Genomic DNA, 20,228 nt, shown 5'->3' on the forward strand with positions numbered 1-20,228 from the left:
TAGAAAGCATGTATGGGAAGCTTCTTAACAAGGTGGGCAGCAATTAGAAAATGTTTGATCATTGGTAGCCATTGCGATTCTTGTTAGTTAATCTCTTTAGTCAATTTCCTTGTCTATAAATGGAGATGACATTCCTTCTGAATGTCATCTAAATCATTAATTTATATAAGGTGCTCAAAAAATATCTTTTTTTTTAACGCACAAGATGTCCCAGTTCCATAATTCTATGACTCTTCTACCCACTTCTTCCCCAAGACGTTAGAACCTGCTAAGTAAGACAAAGAAGTTCCACTCCACTAAGCATAGCTGCAGCTCTCTGTCTTAGAGGATTCAGGGGAATCAAGGAGGGCTATTTAGAGCCTTATTAGAGATTGGGAGCATCAATAAAACTCTGTATTTACACACAAATACCCACTTCAACTAAATCCTCTCAACTCACAGTTAAGTGTGCTCTTTCTGAAGACCATTCACTCAGTTTATTAATGGCAGATGCAGATTTGAATCCAAGTTGCTTTTTCTACAGTTTAAGGTCATTTCTTCCCCACTGCCCACTGAAGACTGTTTACTATTTTCTCAGCACCCTCCTTTGAATCATAGTCTCTTGGATGCCTGAAGACCACACACATCTAAGATTCACTCTTAGGAAAGAAAACCTGTTTTCTCTGGAACAAATAGACCTATTTTGCCAGTACATTTCCTAGGGGTTCATTGCAACTTGGCTTATTTTCCACACTAGGTCTGAACCAGCACAGATCTGGGAGGGGAAAGTAATATGGTTTTCTAATAGGTTCAGACATCCAAGCACTAATTGGTCTTCACACAGGTTTCCCTCAATTAATTTGGGAGTTCTTTGAATACAAGAGCTATAGCATATCTATTATTAAGATATTTAAAAGAGAAGTCTCTGGATTTTGTTGTTCAGTAGCTTAGTCGTGTCCAACGATTTGGGACCCCATGGACTGCAGCATGCCAGGCCTCCCTGTCCTTCACCAACTCCTGGAGATTGCTCAAATTCATGTCCATTGAGTCAGTGATGCCATCCAATCATCTCAGCCTCTGTCATCCCCTTCTCCTTCTGCCTTCTATCTTTCCCAGCATCAGGGTCTTTGCCAGTGAGTTAGCTCTTTGCATCAGGTGGCCAAAGTATTAGAGCTTCAGCATCAGTCCTTCCAATGAATATTCAGGACTGATTTCCTTTAGGATGGACTGGTTGGATCTCTTTGCAGTCCAAGGGACTCTCAAGAGTCTTCTTCAACATCACAGTTCAAAAGCATCAATTCTTCGGCACTCACCTTTCTTTATAGTCCAACTCTCACATCCACATATGACTACTGGAAAAACCATAGCCTTGACTAGACAGACCTTTGTTGACAAAGTAATGTCTCTGCTTTTTAATATACTGTCTAGATTTGTCATAGCTTTTCTTCCAAGGAGCAAGTGTCTTTTAATTTCACGACTGAAGTCACTATCTGCAGTGATTTTGGAGCCCACGAAAATAAAGTTGGTCACTGTTTCCACTGTTTCCCCATCCATATGCCATGAAGTAATGGGACTGGATGCCATGATCTTAGTTTTTTGAAAGTTGAGTTTTAAGCCAACTTTTTCACTCTCCTCTTTCACTCTCATCAAGAGGCTTTTTAGTTCCTCTTCACTTTCTGCCATAAGGGTGGTGTTATCTGCATATCTGAGGTTATTGATATTTCTCCCGGCAATCTTGATTCCAGCTTGTGATTCATTTAGCTCAGAATTTAGCATGATGTATTCTGCATATAAGTTAAATAAACAGGGTGACAACATACAGCCTTGATGTACTCCTTTCCCAGTTTGGAACCAGTCTGTTGTTTCACGTTTGGCTCTAACTGTTGCTTCTTGACCTGCATAGAGGTTTCTCAGGAGGAAGGTCAGGTGGTCTGGTATTCCCATCTCTTTAAGAATTTTCCACAGTTTGTTGTGATCCACACACAACAAACTCTGGGGTTAGCTGTACCTAAATAGGGCTTCCCAGGTGCTGCTAGTGGTAAAGAACCTGCCTGCCAATGCAGGAGACAAGAGATGAGGATTAGATCCCTAGGTTGGAAAGATCCTTTGGAGGAGGGCACGTCAACCCCCTCCAGTATTCTTGCCTGGAGAATCCCATGGACAGAAGAGCCTGGCAGGCTGCGGTCCAAAGTATGGCAAAGAATCAAACCCAACTGCAATGACTTAGCACAAATAACATTTAACCTCTACAAATCTCAGTTTCCTCATAAGTAAAATGGGGGTAATTAATCCAACCCAAAGGATTATTACTGAACTGACTGACTGAAAGGATTAGATTCAGGATTCAGTACCATAAATAAAGCTCTTTGTGTAAGGCCTGGTCCTTTATAACCACTCAATAAGGGCTGTTATATTTTTATTATTTATATTCTGCTCAGTCACCTAGTACAACCTTTGACATACAGTAGGCACTTCATAATTATTTCAGATAAATAAGTAAATAAGTGAAGCAATAAATTAATGCCATCTCAAATGAGATGATAATGATCTCAAAGTACTTAGTGAATGCAAAAAGTTGACTGACCTAAGAAAGCAATTTATTGCTACAGCATCTTTAAGCATCATGCCCTTTACCACTCTAAAGTTGATAAAGGAAGGTGGTATTTCAAAGATGGGTGAACTGAGACAGAGAAAATAAAATGAAAGACAAGTTGACTACAGAGAAATTCTGAGTGACAATTTAATAAATAGTCAAGAAGGATTTATTCACTCCCTTCCTGTCTGTTGGGTCTGGCCAAATAGTCAAGCAGAAGATGCCCCAGACCCTGGTCACGTTAGGGCTCTGCCATCTGAGATGCTGAGATGAGATCTTAACCTTTTAGTTGATCCTCAGTGTCATCAGCTGTACCTGGAGATGCTGTCATGCAGGTGGCAGGAAGATCAAATGAATTGGAAGTGCCAAGTATACCAAAAGTGTTATTTGTGTGAAAGTGATCGTCAGATTCTTCTCAACCCATAATTTCCAATTCTCAGAGCTCCATGAATTCTCACTCACAGTTCCAAAGAGTCATACAAACATTTCTACTATAAACCAGAGCAGCACCTCAGAGGGACTCTGGAAATCTCTATCACTTGGGATAGTCAATAAAACAGTGTGGGCTTTAGATACCAACAACTGACTATTGATTATAAGTGGGGTCTGCCACTTACAAGCTATATGACCTCTGCTAAATTTCAGAAAATGCAAGCATCAGTTTCCCCATCTAAAAAATGAAGGTAATGCTGTCATCATCATAGGATTGAAAGAAAGTGCTCAGCACATAGTAAGTACTCAGTGAATAGTAGCTATTACTATCATTAGCTAATAACACATCTTTCTGTTTTTATCATATTACTATTAATATTTCTCAATATTCATACTCCCAGAACTTTGCCACATCAAATGACAATTCCCTGCTGATCAATGCAGTCTTTTTTTCCCAAAACTTTTTGTATAGAATCCCTGAGCTGCATTCTCTACAAAGACATACTTTTCCAGTGGAATTTATCTGATTAAAAAGAAAACTGCATTGAAGGTAATGAGAGCCATTTGCTCTCCTGTCCAACTCGTGGGATGCATGCTAATTACACAGGGCCTGCTAAGAGCTTTGACTCCAGCAGAGTAACCCCCATAGGCCTGTTCAGCAACCAAGCCTCTGAAGAATAGCCCCCCACCCGAATTCCTAACATTGTGACTCATCTAGGGGGTTACTTGAAGCTAACAGGCTTAAGCCAATAATTCTTTGTGGAACCAGACCACTGAATGACACTGAAGATCAGAGGCACAGGAAAACTTCCTGAAGTGAGATACACAGGGACAGTCAGGGCAAAGTGAGACGATGGTTGCAGAATTATATTTAGTGACCTAGGAGGGGGAAATGAAAGGCATAGGTTTGACCTAGGACATTAATCTCAGTCATTCTGTAGGATGGCTATACATGCTCCTGAAAGAAAAAGATGGCTTCTCCTTTTATTTTCCTGCCTTGGACTTTCCCAGAGGACATCAGGTATTTTCCCCCAAAGACTGATTAAAGCTATCAGGGCCAGAATTCAGGGCTTTTTGACTCCAGTCAAATCACATCATTGATGCTAAGTACCTGCACAGCTAAATTCTGCTTCCTCTGAAGTACCAGGCGTATACAAGTATACAATTAACAAATTCCTCTGAAGTACCAGGCGTATACAAGTATACAATTAACAAATACCTATTGAGCCCTGACCAGGTGCCAGGCTTTGCACTTCATGAAAACCATATGGAAGAAGTTTGCCAAAGTCATGTTTTTGGGGTCTTGTCTACATAACATATAACTGTCCCAATTTGGGGAAAAGAAAGGTTGGAGACATGAAGGTTGAACTTGAACCAGAAAACATCAAGGACTGCCATGATTCTGGTCCTGAAACAAGCACATGAGGTAAGAAGAAGGGAGATGAGAAGAAAGAAAACATTGGCACGGTTTAAGCAAATGCAGTGTGGTATGCCAGAGTTAGACAATCAAGCCACAAGCTCCTTAAGCCTTAATTTTCTTACTTTAAAATGGGGGCAGACATCCCTTCCTCTCAGGTTGTTTAAAGGATAAACTGTGATAAAATATTTAATGTTAGGGGATTTTTTGCCAGCAAACAATAAAAATTAAAATGAAGCTTTCTGAAAATTAAATGAGATGCTGTGAGAGGCAGACATCCATCTTTAGGTGACCACACTTGATTATCCACAGGAAACTCTACCTTTGATCGACTGGGTTTGAGGACCTAGGATGCTCTAGGAGGACAAGGACTGGGGTAAAGCAAGTGAAGGCACAAACTTTAAGGAGGCGCTCACTTTCAGGGCTCTGCACGTGCAGGGTTGGTACCTACACAGATCTCAAAGTAAGAGCCTCTTTGAATTTTGACAGGCGCCTCATTCTTCTCACCCTACTTCATGAGGATACTTAAATAAAAGCAACAGAAGAATTAATGGAGGGAAAGCTATCTAGAAGAACAGACTGGAAGCAATGCTAAGGAATGTGAGATATCCCAAGAGAATCTGACTTCCCTAAGGGCAGGGGAAGAACCAGATGGAACCTCAAGGTTCCTTTCAGCCTCAAGGATCCAAGGTTTGTTTTGTTTCTTTAACTCTTTGGCTGCACCCCTGAAGCACATGAGACCTTAGTTTCCTGACCAGTGATTGAACCCCCATCCCTTGCGTTGGAAGGCAGAGTCTCAACCACTGGGCCACTGGGTATGCCCCCAAGATTTCATCTCACTGCAGACAAGAACCCTGTTCAAATACTTGCACTTCTTATCCAGATAATGGTTCCTTATAAGAGGCAGATCTAGCTGCAGAAGGTAAGACAGAAAAGGGAAGGGAGTCTTGCTTCATAAGACCTGGAGAAGCAGGCTCAGGGCATGCCAACTGTGCCATTCTGCTCCCTAAGGGGTGCTTAGCAGATCATGAAGTGAAACTAATAACATGTCAGGCACTCCAGGCCAACCTAAGCCCCTTACTGCAATCAAATAAAACCGGAATTGCACAGCTGGCCAAAGCCAGCCAGCTGTTGAACTGAGGGTGCAGCCCAGGCAAAGCTGACAGTGACCAGCAAGGCCCACACTGTGCAACAACCCCCCGAGTCCCTGGTGTCAGAGTAACAGACAGGAAACTGGTTCAGTCCACAAGGTCAGAGAGTGCCAGCCTTACTCAGCCTCATCCCTTCCTAGGACCTAGGATACCTACCCCTCACACCATCCCTCCATTCCTTTCTAAGGACAGCCCCACAGGCAGAAGAAAGCTTTCTCCCCAGAAATATACAACACGGACATCAACAAATGTCAGGTCTTCCCAAACGTGTACAGAGGCAAAAGTTCACAAAACTCAGAAAAATTCTGATTTCTGTCCCCATCTGCCTCCAAATACTGCCTTCCTCCTCTGAACCACCAGAGCACTCCAGTTATGCTCCTTAGGCTGAGGGCAACCTCTTATGGTTGTTTATATGTACCTACTCTAGTCTATCTGCTGAACTATAAACAATAAGTGGGCAAAAGCTACTCATCGACAAATGATCATTGGAAATTCCCTGGCAGTCCAGTAGTTAGGACTCTGTGCTTTCATGGCTGAGGGCTGGGTTCAATCCCTGGTCAGGGAACTAAAATCCCACAAGCTGTGTGGTGTGGACAAGAAAAAAAAAGAAAAGAAAAGATCATTGAGTGCTACTACCTGTCAGGCACTGTAGACAAACACCAACTCAGTCCACACAGAAGGCTTCTTCTGTAGACAGCAACATATTTATCCGCCTCTCCTCCACAGCGCCTTATCCATGTAGTAGGTGCATAATAAATTAGAAGGATCAGAGGACTGTAGAGCAAGAGAACCCATAAAAATCAGACAAGCCCCCACTCAATAATCTAGTCTCTTGACAGTGACTGATAATCCACCCTGTTCCCCTTTCCTGCTGGGTCAGGCTCCAGACCCATCTTCCAAGCAGCTGCTCAAAGTAAAGTGTTTACCACGGCTGACCTAATCCAAAACTTCCATTTCCCAGATGGAGAAACTGGGGACCATCTGAGAAAAAGAATTAGACCAAGAATTAGACCAAGAAAAATTTAGACACAGAGCCAAAACTACATCTCAGTTTCCCAGCCCCACCTTCATATTTCTCCCTCTATTCCACAATGACTTTTATAATTGTGTATGAAGTAAAGGGAAAACGTGGAAACAGTGTCAGATTTCATTTTCTTGGGCTCCAAAATCAATGCAGGTGGTGACTGCAGCCACAAAATAAAAAGATGCTTGTTCCTTGGAAGAATAGCTATGACAAACCTAGACAGTGTATTGAAAAGTGGAGACATCACTTTGTTGACAAAGGTCCATGTAGTCAAACTATGGTTTTTCCAGCAGTCATGTATGGATAAGAGAGTTGGACCATAAAGAAGGTTGAGTGCCAAAGAATTGATGCTTTCAAAATGTGGAGATGGAGAAGACTCTTGGAGTCCCTTGGACAGCAAAGAGATCAAACTAGTCAATCCTAAAGGAAATCAACCCTGAATATTCACTGAAAGGATGAAGCTGACGCTCCAATACTTTGGCCACCTGATGTGAAGAGCTGACTCATTGGAAAAGACCCTGATGCTGGGAAAGATTGAGAGGGCAAGAGAAGAAGGGGGTGACAGAGAATGAGATGGTTGGATGGTATCACTGAGTCAACGGACAGGAGTTTGAGCAAACTCTGGGAGACAGTGAAAAACAAGGAAGTCTGGCATGCTGCAATTCCTGGGGTCGCGAAGAGTCTGATATGACTTAGTGACTGATCAAAAACAACAACAGGAAGCAAATGCTCCTGGAAACATAGACAGACCTTCTGTCAACACCTGACTAAGTTGACCTGGTACTTTCTATAAGGAATAAACAACAGTTCATTAGATTACCTCCCTACCAAGGCAAAGGGGATGTCCTGGCCCAAGTCAGAGGACACATCTGCCTGGAAACCAAATTGGACACCCACCATTTGGAGGGGTCTTTTGGAGAGTGCATTTCCCAACCTTGGCCAGGCTACAATTTAATTTAACAGCTGAGAAATCCAGATGGATTATTTGTACTAACAAGGCATCAAGGAGGGACAATCTTCCTTAACTTCCAAACCCACCACAAGGACACAGAACAGGGGGTGCATTCCTGGCTACTCCCAACCTTGAAGACTCAGTGCTCCATTCTCAATTCTTCATCCTTTCCCTTTTTCTGTGTCCCTCCCACTCTCTCTCTCTCTCCCCCCTTCATTTCCCTCCTTCACTCCCACACATGCTCACTAAACTTCTCTTTAATTCTCCAAGTCCTCTCTCACCTCTAGACTTTACACATGCTGTTCCTTCTACCCCAAACACTCTCCTTCTCTGTTTCTTCCAGGTCAATTCCATACTCAACCTTCACGTTTTACTGTAAAAAACACTATCTCCACAAAGCCTCTTGGAAGCCACCTCCTCTCCCCGGGTGCAGTTGGTACACACCCTCTGTGCTCACTGACTTCCTCGTTTGTAGCACTGGCCACGCCACAGACACCTCCACTTTCCTCTTCCTCTCTCTCCCACCCCCACTTCTCTTCTTACTCTGTGTCTCCAGCTTCCTCCTCCAGCTCTCTGCATCCCTCCCTTGGCTGTCCTCAGCCTCTGAATCACTCTTCTGCCCCTCATTTTGCCCTCCCTCCCTTTTCCCCCCAATCCCTGACCTCCTGACTTCCCTGCCCATGGTGAACTCAGGACATGGAATCTGTTGGTGTCAAGATGGAGGGACCCCCCCACTGCTACCCCCACCCACCGTGGTCCTTGGGCATGTGGTACCATGAAGGGTCTAATTGAAATAGTTTCTCCCCAGGCTAACTGCCAAGCCCAACTCATTTGAAATTCAGATTGACAACTGCACATTGATTCCCTATTTCCAATTGATGCTGCAACTAGGGAATGAGAATCTGAGCATTGATCGGGCCTGGCTTCCAACAAATCCCTGAGAAATGAGCTGTTCCACTGAAGAAAAATGAGGGGACTGAATGGGAAGGCAGCAAGACACACACACACTCATCCTCCCCTGAGGGCTCCAGATAAATTCAGGTCCCAAGACCAGATGAGTAAAGAAGAAAATTTTAAAAAGAGGGAATATTATAGATTACTAAAATGATGGTTTAGAACCAGAAGGACTCTTAGAGATTATTCTAATCCCCTCATTTTATAGCTTGGGAAACTGAAAGCTCAAAAGGGAAGTGATTCATCAAAGGTCACAAAGCCCCCTCTTTACTCTGTCACCCTCCTTCCAATGCCACTGTAGAACAGACTCCTGGACTTTTGCTTAATCTCTGTCATTAGGAGTCAAAACTGAGGCCCTTTAAGTACCAAAGTTTCCTAACGCGACAAATGCCCTAAGAGGCGCTAGACAGTTCAAGGCTCTGTCCAGTCAGTGCAGCTATCGCCATAAGCCTTCTCAACGAGGGACAGAACCCTTAGTCCCAGGAGACCTTACGGACATTCTGAAAATGACTATTAATCAAATCTGTCTAAATCAAGTCTGATTCACCACATTACATCTCAGTAATCCCTGAAACAATTTGCATCATTTCCAAATACTTTCATAGGGTCAGCAAATCCTAACAATCAAGTATTTCATTTCTCGTACTCACTCCCAGCCTCTGCGTCCAGTCCCTCACTATCTACAAGCAAAGGCTTAAGCTCACCAGAGGCAGTGGCTGCAAACGTGCATGAAGGGCCCCTGGACGCCTATTTTCTCCGCACAGAGGCGCAAAGCACAGATTTACTTGAGGGGGCCCTAGAAATAATTCTGTGCAAAACGTGCTGTCTAAATATAGCCAGAAATGTACAATGATCATCAAGTGGAAAGGCATGGCTATTTGACATTCAAATGGAGGATGTATCAGAAAAAGAATTAGAGAAATTTTGGACAAGGGCAGTAAGGGATGGGAGGCGATTTTAGGTGGTTCAAAACATAATAATAACCTAGAATCATCATTTCAGTCATTTGCATTATCCCAGGAAGAAAGTCTCCATTGGGTGTTACCGTGTCTCTAACACCTTTCCAGCACTCGCTGATCTTCTTTTGGAACTGAAGGCAGATCTCAGGTTCGGGATGTCAGCCAGCAACAGAATTTAACTAGGATTTTAAACTCTTCTCTTTCTGTTTTGTTTTCATTGTATTCACTGCTGTGGTTGTCCTCTATTACTGCAAGTAATTCTGGTTTTTCATTTGTGAAGAGTGAAATACAAAGTTACCTTTCTTTTTAAAGAAGTGAGATAATTCAAGGAGAACTTTTTTCCCTAAATAACAAATATTTAAAACATATCACCTCCATATCCACTTTTAAATAAGTATAAATATTTCAACATCTGACATTACTGTGACCGAAACTATGAATTTTCAAGATGATTAGAAATATACACAGAAAACAAGATAAAGCCTTCAAAACGTACATGTCAATGCAATGAAAACTTTAAAGTGACTAATAGTAGAAATGATTAAAAAAAAAAAAAAACTCGGAAAAAACTGTCAGTGTTCCAAGAAACCATGATACATGGGAGGGGCTAGACTAGAGAATCTCAAAATTTCCAAGAATTCTACTGTGAGCCACCTAACAAAACAGAGACGCATTTATTTGCTAAGTCACACTACTTCTTCCCCAATTTCAAGGGTGGTAAATTCAGAGTGTGTACGGGGATTGCCAGGGGTCAGACACAGGTTTTGATTTTCTTGGCTGTAACAATACAACAGAGCTTCAAAACAAGTAGTAACACCACCTACTATCATGATTTATATTCTTCGTAGTTTACAAAAATTTTCCCTATACGTCATAGCATTTGGAAGAAGCAGGGCTTGAAAATGTGAGTTCTAATCTTTTCCCTTACTCAAGGGCTGTGTGATGTGAGGCCAGTTAATTTCTCAGAGTCTCAGTTCCCACCAGTTCAGTTCACCATACAAGGACTGTTGGTGAGTCAAAGGCCAGGTGACCAGACTGTAAGTGCCTTGCTGCAGACGTATGAGCTAGGATAATCAGAAGATGCTGCAGCTTGGGGAGGATTCAGATATTAAATGGCATATTTTGCTAACAGCAAATGGTAGGGAATATTTTGGGGCAAATTCATTTTCTCACTGTACTGCCTAATGGGATTCAGGATTATGAAAGAGGCCTGAGGGCAAAAGAAGTCTTATGCTATAGTAACAGCTAGGAGAGAGGACCACGTTCCCAAACCTTATTATCTGAGGGGAGGGGCTGAGAGAGGATAGGAGCTTATGAAAGCTTCATAACTGCCACTCCTGGAGTGGTTCGAGAAGTGAATCATAGCAGCAGTGAAGTCATAAATCACCGGTTATGTGCCCGTGGTTCCCTTTGTCACACCAGAGTCACACAGAAGCCATGGGTCTGGTGCTGAATGGAGAAAAAGCTGGGACTATGGTAAAGTAAGGCCACGGAAGGCGTTTGGCAGGACTTCCAAGTCATGCAGGGGCTACAGTGCAGCTGAAAGCAGCAGTGAGACCAGGAGAAACTCCAGACTGACTCTCAACTGCCACATGCACACACACACACACACACACACACGGTAATGGAAGAGCAAGACAGTACTGAGTGCTGGCTGTGAACCAAGAACCATCTTTGACATTTTTTATCTGTGCTACCTCAGTGACTCCTTGTGCAGCACTTCTTTTGGTGTATCAGGCAACTGCAGTTTAGAGACGTTAGGTAATGTTCCCATGGTCACACAGCCAGTAAATGACTGAGACAGGATTGATTCCAAATTATCTGTTCTTTTCACTCTTTATGAACCATTCTATATTACATGTGACAGTATAATTCAGTAACACACACATATAATATATATAGCACACACGTACAGCCACAAAGGCATTTGACATTTTCACACCCTGTACCCCATGTCTACATACATGCCATGAAAGTGAAAGTTAAGTCGCTCAGTCGTGTCTAACTCTTTGCAACCCCATGGGCTATAGACCACCAGGCTCCTCCATCCATGGGATTCTCCAGGCAAGAATACTAGAGTGGGTTGCTATATGTACACACAAAAACACCCATACTAAATATCACTCTTAACAACACACTTTGACAGGAACACAGGTCTTCATATTTTTGTATATCCAAATATATGTAACACAGTTCACTTCAGTTCAGTTGCTCAGTCGTGTCCAACTCTTTACGACCCCATAGACTGCAGCATGCCAGGCCTCCCTGTCCATCACCAACTCCCGGAATTTACTCAAACTCATGTCCATTGAGTCAGTGATGCCATCCAACCATCTCATCCTCTGTCATTCCCTTCTCCTCCTTCCTTCAATCATTCCCAGCATCAGGGTCTTTTCCAGTGAGTCAGTTCTTCACACCAGGTGGCCAAAGTATTGGAGTTTCAGCTTCAACATCAGTCCTTCCAATGAATATTCAGGACTGATTTCCTTTAGGGTGGACTGGTTTGATCTCCTTGCAATCCAAGGGATTCTTAAGAGTCTTCTCCAAAACCCAACACCACAATTCAAAATCATCAATTCTTTGGTGCTCAACCTTCTTTATAGTCCAACTCTCACATCTATACATGACTACTGGAAAAACCATAGCCTTGACTAGATGGACCTTTGTAGGCAAAATAATGTTTCTGCTTTTAAATATGCTGTCAAGGTTGGTCATAACTTTCCTTCCAAGGAGTAAGCATCTTTTAATTTTGTGGCTGCAATCACCATCTGCAGTGATTTTGGAGCCCCCCCCCCAATAAAGTCTCTCACTGTTTTCACTTTATCCCAATCTATCTGCCATGAAATGATGGGACTGGATGCCATGATCTTCGTTTTCTGAATGTTGAGCTTTAAGCCAACTTATTCACTCCCCTCTTTCACTTTCATCAAGAGGCTCTTTAGTTCTTCTTCGCTTTCTGCCATAAGGGTGGTGTCATCTGTATATCTGAGGTTATTGATATTTCTCCCAGCAATCTTCATTCCAGCTTGTGTTTCATCCAGCCCAGTGTTTCTCCGTACAGAGTTTCTATGTAACACAATCCCTCATACACACCCAAGTCCCCACACATCCACCCACATCCATCCATTTATAAACAAAACATGCATATTCATCACACCTAGAAACCTGCCCACATCACACAAACTCACAAACATCTATACTCACACTTGTAAAAACAGTATAATGCATTGTCCCTTATTCTTTCCATCAAAACAAGCCCTTTACAGCCTAGATGTACATCAACAGATGAATGGATAAAGAAGCTGTGGTACACATATACAATGGAATACTCAGCTCAGTTCAGTCACTCAGTCATGTCTGACTCTTTGCAACCCCATGACCTGCAGCACTCCAGGCCTCCCTGTCTATCACCAATTCCCGGAGTTCACCCAAACCCATGTCCATTGAGTTGGTAATGCCATCCAACCATCTCATCCTCTATCATCCCCTTCACCTCCTGCCCTCAATCTTTCCCAGCATCAGAGTCTTTTCCAATGAGCCAGCTCTTCGCATCAGGTGGCCAAAGTATTGGAGTTTCAGCTTCAATATCAGTCCTACCAATGAACACTCAGGACTGACCTCCTTTAGGATGGACTGGTTGGATCTTATACTCAGCCATAAAAAGGAAAGCATTTGAATCCATTCTAATGAGGTAGAAGAAGCTAGAGCATATTAAACGGAGAGAAGTAAGTCAGAAATAGAAATGTAAATATCGTATACTGACCCATATATATGGAATCTAAAGAGATGGCACTGATGAATTTATTTTCAGGGCAGCAATGGAGAATCAGACATAGAGAACAGACTTATGTACATGGCGGGAGGAGAGGAGGGAGAAGGGGATATGTACGGAGAGAGTAACATAGAAATTTACAATACCATATATAAAATAGATAGCCAATGAGAATTTGCTGTGTGACTCAGGGAACTCAAACAGGGGCTCTGTGACAGGCTGAATAGTGGGATGGGAAGGGAGATGGGAGGGAGGCCCTGGAGGGAGGGGACATGGGTGTACCTATGGCTGATTCTTGCTGATGTATGACAGAAAACCACAAAATTCTGTAAAGCAATTATTCTTCAATTAAGAAATCTTTTAAAAAGAGCCCTTTAGGATATGAATAAGGAATCTTCAGATTACTAAGCATGAGTGCAACCATCCTAGAAAATTTTCTGAAACTTCAAAGGAATAACTGATTATTTTCACTATTTTTCATTAGTGAGTATAATAGTCTACTTATTCTAAAATTGCTAATCCATACATGAATACTTCTGAATACTTCCTACTAACCAAGATATTTGACTAATTAATTAAAATATTGTTTCATTCATTCAGCCATTATTGAGCACCAAGTAAGTGTGAGACATACCATGGTAGACACAGTAGAAGATTAAATAAACAGACAATGAAGGCACCCCACCACAATTGCTGGTCTCGGAACACAAACACGAGTAACTCCCAAAAAGATAGCACAGTCATGACACCTGCATGGCTGGAAAGGCCCCAGTGAGTGAGGGGACGTGGCAGGGGAAGGGACACAGAGACAAGATGATCCTAAAGCATCTGGTCCTAGAGAACGGGAAGACATCAGTGCCACCAGGGCAACTTTGGGAAGGAAGCTTGGGAAGGAAGCTGCAGCATCTGGTTTGGAATGCACTTGAGGCATGGCTTGGCAGGACATCCAGATGGACGTGCGCCCCAGGTGTCTGCAAATGAAGAAAGGGGGCCTGTGGGAAAAGACAAGGTGGAGACAGGGCTATGAGGGCCATCCATTAGAGGGGACCACTTAGACAGCGACAACGCTGACACCAGAAAAGGATCCACGGCAAAGAACACAAGAGGCAGCGCAAATCCTTGGGGAACACCACATCCAGCTTGGCCAGGTGACAGAAGCTCTCGTTTTTTGAGACACACACGTGCATCTCTACACATGCACCTCCGCCAGCATACAAGCCCCAGAGCACACACAGTGGGGCTGCACCAGCTTCCAGCTATCTCCTGGATATAATCATTTCAATCAGCTCAGTCACCCAAAGCAACAGAAATAATTGATCGTGAACCCTTCAGCTTCCAATCTTGACTGTTCTAGACATGTGCATGCCTCAGAGAGTATGGCAGGGGAAGGGCCCCTGTTCTTAGACCTAGTCATTTGTACTACGTACTACAGTACAAAGGAACACCTAAAACTACTTTGCTGTGGGGGCAGGGTGACAGAAACAATGTGAAGCATCCCCAGTTTGATTTCAAATCCCCCAGTTCTGGCTACATCCAGGCAAGTGACCCCTGATTTACCTGGAACCTACATCTCCTTCACTAGCTGTGTCTCAGTTTTTTGAAAGTGTTTTGAAACTTTTTTGAGAGTGTTTTTGAGAAAGCATTTTTGAAAGTGTTTTGAGAGAGTCCCATAAGTATAAGCATCTAAGTTTGTCAAAGGTTCTGAGAAGACCCAAGGTAAAGATGCCTGGTTCTATTTGTGTTCCCAAATGCATTTGACTTGGGCATCTTCTTTAAAAAAAAAAAAAAAAATTAGCAGCTCATTCTGAAGAGAAACTTTGGGGAAAGACTGGACTGTTGTTGTTTAGTCACTCAGTCGTGCCTGACTCTTACAGCCCCATGGACTGTAACCTGCCAGGCTCCTCCGTCCATGGGATTTCCCAGGCAAGAATACTGGAGTGGGTAGCCATTTCCTCTTCCAGGGGATATTCCTGATCCAGGGATCGAACCCACATCTCCTGCATTGGCAGGAGGATCCTTTACCACCGAGCAGCTAGGGAAGCCCAAAAAGGCTGGACTACTTGATCTCTAAGATTTTTTCTGGCTGCACTGTTCCATGGACCTCTGAAAGTACAGGCTCCCAAAACACAGGGCTGGGCCTCGTGGGAAGTTATCCCTTCAGTCTCCTCTCCCAGGGAAACCAGCAGTCAAGGGTGATTGCCCAAAACCTTAGAGATGCAGCCTTAAAAGAATCAGCAGTTACTTAGCATCAATCAGACACTCTCAGCCACCTGCCAGGATCCCATGCAGGCTGATACCTGGGCTGGATAAACAAGGTAGCCTGGGCCTTACCTCATTAAGGACCCATATTACCTACTTCTCCAGTGGTTCCTAGAACTGGGCTGAGCAAGGCTGGGATCTGATCTCAGTGTGAGAAAAGCCCTCATTAACCATCTGCCTCCTCTTTCCTTTCTTAGTCTTGCTGCTTCCAAGGAGGCTGAAGCTGCTCGGTCTGCTTCCAAGCCCATGTCACCGTCCGATTTCCTGGATAAACTCATGGGGAGGACTTCTGGATACGACGCCAGGATCAGGCCCAATTTCAAAGGTAGATAATCTTGCCTTTCAGAGCCCCAGGGATCTGCTTTCCCAGATTGTGGCAGCAAGCCCACTGAATTGTATGCAGATGGTATGAATTCCATGACTCTTTTCTCTACCCCTAAGGTAGATACTATTAGTCAATTCACCAAGGCCAAACAAAGCCTCGGAGAGTACAACTCAACAGGATCTCTGGATGCCTGTGTCAGTATGGGAACTAAACCCACTTGCTAGCTTTACTAATGGACAAGCAATGAACGCAGAATGTAGAGAAATGAGTTCAGGTTTCGCTTCGGGTACAAACTTATTCTCTGAGCTTAGATAAGCCCCTTCCTTTTTCCCGGTTTCAGTCTCCTGGCCTGGGCAGGGATGAAGCAGGCTATCTCTGTGGTTTTTACACTGTGCCTCATGGAGTCCTGGCGCTTCTTCCCTGTGTCCCAAAAGAGAGAAACAGAAGACACGAGCAAGTCCCCCACCTTGCTTCTCCCCCAAGCAGCTGTACTTTTATTTGTCTTAGATGAGAAGCTTCTAACTACAGTTCATCCACTGAAAGCTTCCCCTGGAATAACAAATAATTTTGGAACTCTCTCACTTAATAAGAGCCACAATTTCAAGTGCCTAGTAAGACAATATGGGGTGGTAGAAATATGCAAAAAAATAGTGCTGCAGGTCCCTGGAAAGTAGGCAGCCCTTCCGTCCCCCCAGTCCCTCGTTACCCTACAGGACTGCGGGTCTTGTGCTGCCTGACCATCCAAAAGTCCAAGAAAAGCCACAAATCAAGATTTAGGAGAAACTTCCTGAAACCTAACACATGTAAATACAAGCAAAACATGTTTGGGAGCCAGATATGCCCTTATGGGTAGCCCATTTATTAACCACAAATGAAGTGATCTGAGAAGCTTCTTCTGGCTCACAGTCCTCTGAGCTCTTATGTCTTACAACAAGAGGGGCCAGTTCCTGTCATCCACTGATGCCTCAGGAAACTGTAACCATCCACCTCTAACTGCTGGGCAGGTTTCTGCATGCGCAGACTTGAGGACCTCCTTGGGAGCCTGTGCACCCTGACCTTCCTCCCAGCACCCCTGCAAAAATCTTATTTCAAAGACCCACAGCCAACCCTCTGATCAATCCTTGATTCCAGATGCCCTTCCTTGCTGTTCCTTTTGGCTCAAATCCAAGACCGAACAAGAGATGTGACAGCTGTTAACAGCTTCCTAGTATCGGCTCCCTCAACCCCCCACCCTCCAAGTCCCCTTCTCAGAGCGCTCTGCAAATGGAAAACAGGCTGGGAAGTGCACTGAGGCTTGTGTGGGGGCCCAGTTCCCACACCTGTTGATGTCGAGGTGCTCTTGCTCCCCAGCACCTCACTCCTGAGGCCATTCTCTTCCAGGATTGAACATCACCTTTCTTCCCTCAAAGACAGTGAGTCGGCATAGAAGCCCTTCACCAGAGTCACAGTCTCAAACACCCAGAGGGGCCCAGCGGGTATGGCGCACAACTGAAATAGGATGGGGGTAAGCAGAGAGAACCAGAAAGTACACGCTCTGCTAAGGGCAGCCAGGTTCCCGCCAGGTAGGAAGCAGGCCCTGGGTGGCGTGCCTTCCCAGATGAGACTTAAGTCAGGGGGTTATGTGAAATCTTCCAAGTTGGCAGCTAAACCATATCGTTGGGAAACACCATTGGCCAAATCAAACACATCAGAGAAAACTGACCACCAGTTTGCATCTGCAGCTTCGCAGTTTTCAGCAATTCCGTCCCCCAGCGCCCCCTCGTGGGCTCCTTCAGAACTCCAGGCTGAGTAGAAGTGCCTTGGTCTTGTCCACCTGCTGAACATAGGGGCCTCCGAGTTTCATGTGCTAGTTATCCTTTGTGCGTATCGCTGTACTTGGCACATAGAAGGCCCACAGTAAACCCATCATAAATGAACGCATGAGCAAATGACCCTAAAAATATGCTGCTGCTGCTGCTAAGTCGCTTTAGTCATGTTCGACTCTCTGCAACCCCATAGACGGCAGCCCACTAGGCAAGAACACTGCAGTGGGTTGCCATTTCCTTCTCCAATGCATGAAAGTGAAAAGTGAAAGTGAAGTCGCTCAGTCGTGTCTGACGACTCTAGCAACCCCATGGACTGCAGCCTACCAGGCTCCTCCATCCATGGGATTTTCCAAGCAAAAGTACTGGAGTGGGGTGCTATTGCCTTCTCCGAAAAATAGGCTATGTAGAATAATTAAGTGACTTACCCAAGTCATGCTGCCAAGACTGGGGACTTTAACCCAGCTAGCTGCTCTGACTCAATTCTGTCTAATGCTAGTGATTTATTTAGTTGCTTACTGCCTGATTCATTTATTTATTTACTTACTTACATAGCGGTGGACATAACCATTGAATCAGGGCCCTTTCCCTCCCCACCCTGAAAACATTATTCCAAACACTCGGACCCAAAACGTACCGGACAAGACAATCCCTTGGGCCTTTCCCAACCCTACACTATCTCAACCCCCTATAATCTCCTCTGACTTGGGCTCTGCGCAAAGCACATCTTCTTGGAACCCCACCCCAGGTGAAGAGGAGTAAGATCTCTACTTTCCCTTGTGGTGAGGGCTGAAACATTGATTGCAGGGTACCTCCTGCTTCTGAGCCCCACGGCCCCTTTCACATGTCCCAAAAGCCCCCCACAGACCACAGAGCTCCTGTAAAGGCCAGGCAGAGTAGGCCCCTATGACCCCAAGACAACAGGAAGGGGCCTGCCTTGTTTGAGGACCCCACAGAGTGATGAATCACTCAACAGTTTCGTCTGAAGATATGCGTGCTGGGGAGAGTGGGCTCTGCAGAACACAGTGGCAGTGAAAATCCTAACACTGAAGTAGAGCGCTCAAAAACTGGATTCTAACCCTCTTACTAGTTACCTGATGTCTGTGACCCCCAGTAAATCACTTGACGCTTCTGGGCCTCTGTTTCTGCATCTGTGAAATGATCCAGGAGAACCAGGCCCTGCCAGCTTTGATATGCTGTATCTTCGCTAAGACTCTGTGTATCACAATGGCTCCCGGGATCGAGGGCACGGCCCAATGCAAACATACACACAAGACCAAAATTAAACTTTAATATTTAATGAAATATATACATTACACTGCTGCCAAAGGCAGCCAGATTGTAATTTTCTTGAGGATAATTTAATTTAAGATTTATTTCAATGAACCACACCTCCCCATGAGGTCCTTTTGGCTGGCGCCCTCTCGCACACATAAATCAGGATCTAATTTATATGGGAGTCATAGCACCAGATACTGGCAGGGCCTGGGTGGGAACTCTGTGCACGTCATTTCAAGGCACAGGCAGTAACTCTTTGGGGCATCTTAATGGTATGAGGCTAAATGAAAAGAGAAACCTGTATCTGAGTCTAAATGAGGAGCTGGGGGGGAACCCTAATGAGCCTTTGTTCTGGTGAAAGTGACCAAGAAGGCAGATTTCTGCTCAGCATAAGGAAAAAATTTTTAGCAGGCAGAGCTATCCAACTATGGAAAGTGCTGCTTGAGATGAAATGAGTTCCCCACTGCTAGAGGTGATCAAGCGCTCAGCCCTGAATGAGTACCAGTGGTTCCTAAACCCAGCTCTGCATGAGGATCACTCAGGCCACTCATTAAACAATAAACTCTGGGCTAAATCCCTACAGATTTGGGTTCACTGGGTCTGGGGTTGGGCTGAGGAGTCTCTAGTTTAACAAGTTCCCCAGGTGATTCTACGTCTGCACCTCAGTTTGAGAAACGGTTGGTTAAGTGATCCTTCAGAAACACTCCAGCCCTGCAATCCTATACAGTAACCTTGTAATTCAACTGAGAGCTTCCATAAGGGAATTCCAAACCCATGGAGCTGAGAATGACTGCCCAGATCAAGATCTACTCTCCCAAGTCGATGGGGAAATTGCATTCCAGAAAAGGGAAGGGGCATGCCTCAGAGAAAAGAGCCAGTGAGAGTCTGGGGCTGTGTCTCAAACACAGGGATCCTGGCAAGCCCTTGGAAGGAAAGCCTGGATCCTCACAGCAGGATTGAGTCCCTTTCTATACCCTAGGATTTCTGAAAATAAAAGAATCTTGGCTGAGTTTGGGTGAAATGCTTGGGCTAATTTTTCAAGATGAACAGAGTGGAGTGGGTATAAGAAAACTTGGATTCAAGTCCTGGCTCCACCACTTGCTGGGTACAGAAGCCCAGGTGAGCTACTAAAGTTCTCTGCTGTATTATGAAGCTGGGAATCTCATTGCTAGAGGGACCTAGTAACAATAATTTTGCCCTGCCTACCTCAGGACCTCATGGGGATCAACCAGAAAGTGGACCTGGAAAAAATTCACAAATGGCATGTTGCCATTTTCAAGTGAAGGATCATAACCTATTATCCAAGTCTGAACCCCCTTCAAAATCAGCTC

General features: G+C 44.3%; 1 protein-coding gene across 2 annotated transcripts in view; it reads left to right on the forward strand.

Moving 5' to 3' along the window:
• GLRA1 (glycine receptor alpha 1) overlaps positions 1–20,228 on the forward strand; it is an 87,260-nt gene that overhangs the window by 23,029 nt on the left and 44,003 nt on the right. For both annotated transcript variants that reach the window (XM_027545898.1, XM_027545899.1), the window contains exon 2: positions 15,690–15,817. In XM_027545898.1, coding sequence (XP_027401699.1) covers positions 15,690–15,817 — 128 coding nt within the window. The remainder of the gene's footprint in view (positions 1–15,689; positions 15,818–20,228) is intronic.

The sequence above is a fragment of the Bos indicus x Bos taurus genome, chromosome 7, assembly GCF_003369695.1.
Source record: "Bos indicus x Bos taurus breed Angus x Brahman F1 hybrid chromosome 7, Bos_hybrid_MaternalHap_v2.0, whole genome shotgun sequence".
Classification (NCBI taxonomy): Eukaryota; Metazoa; Chordata; class Mammalia; order Artiodactyla; family Bovidae; genus Bos; species Bos indicus x Bos taurus.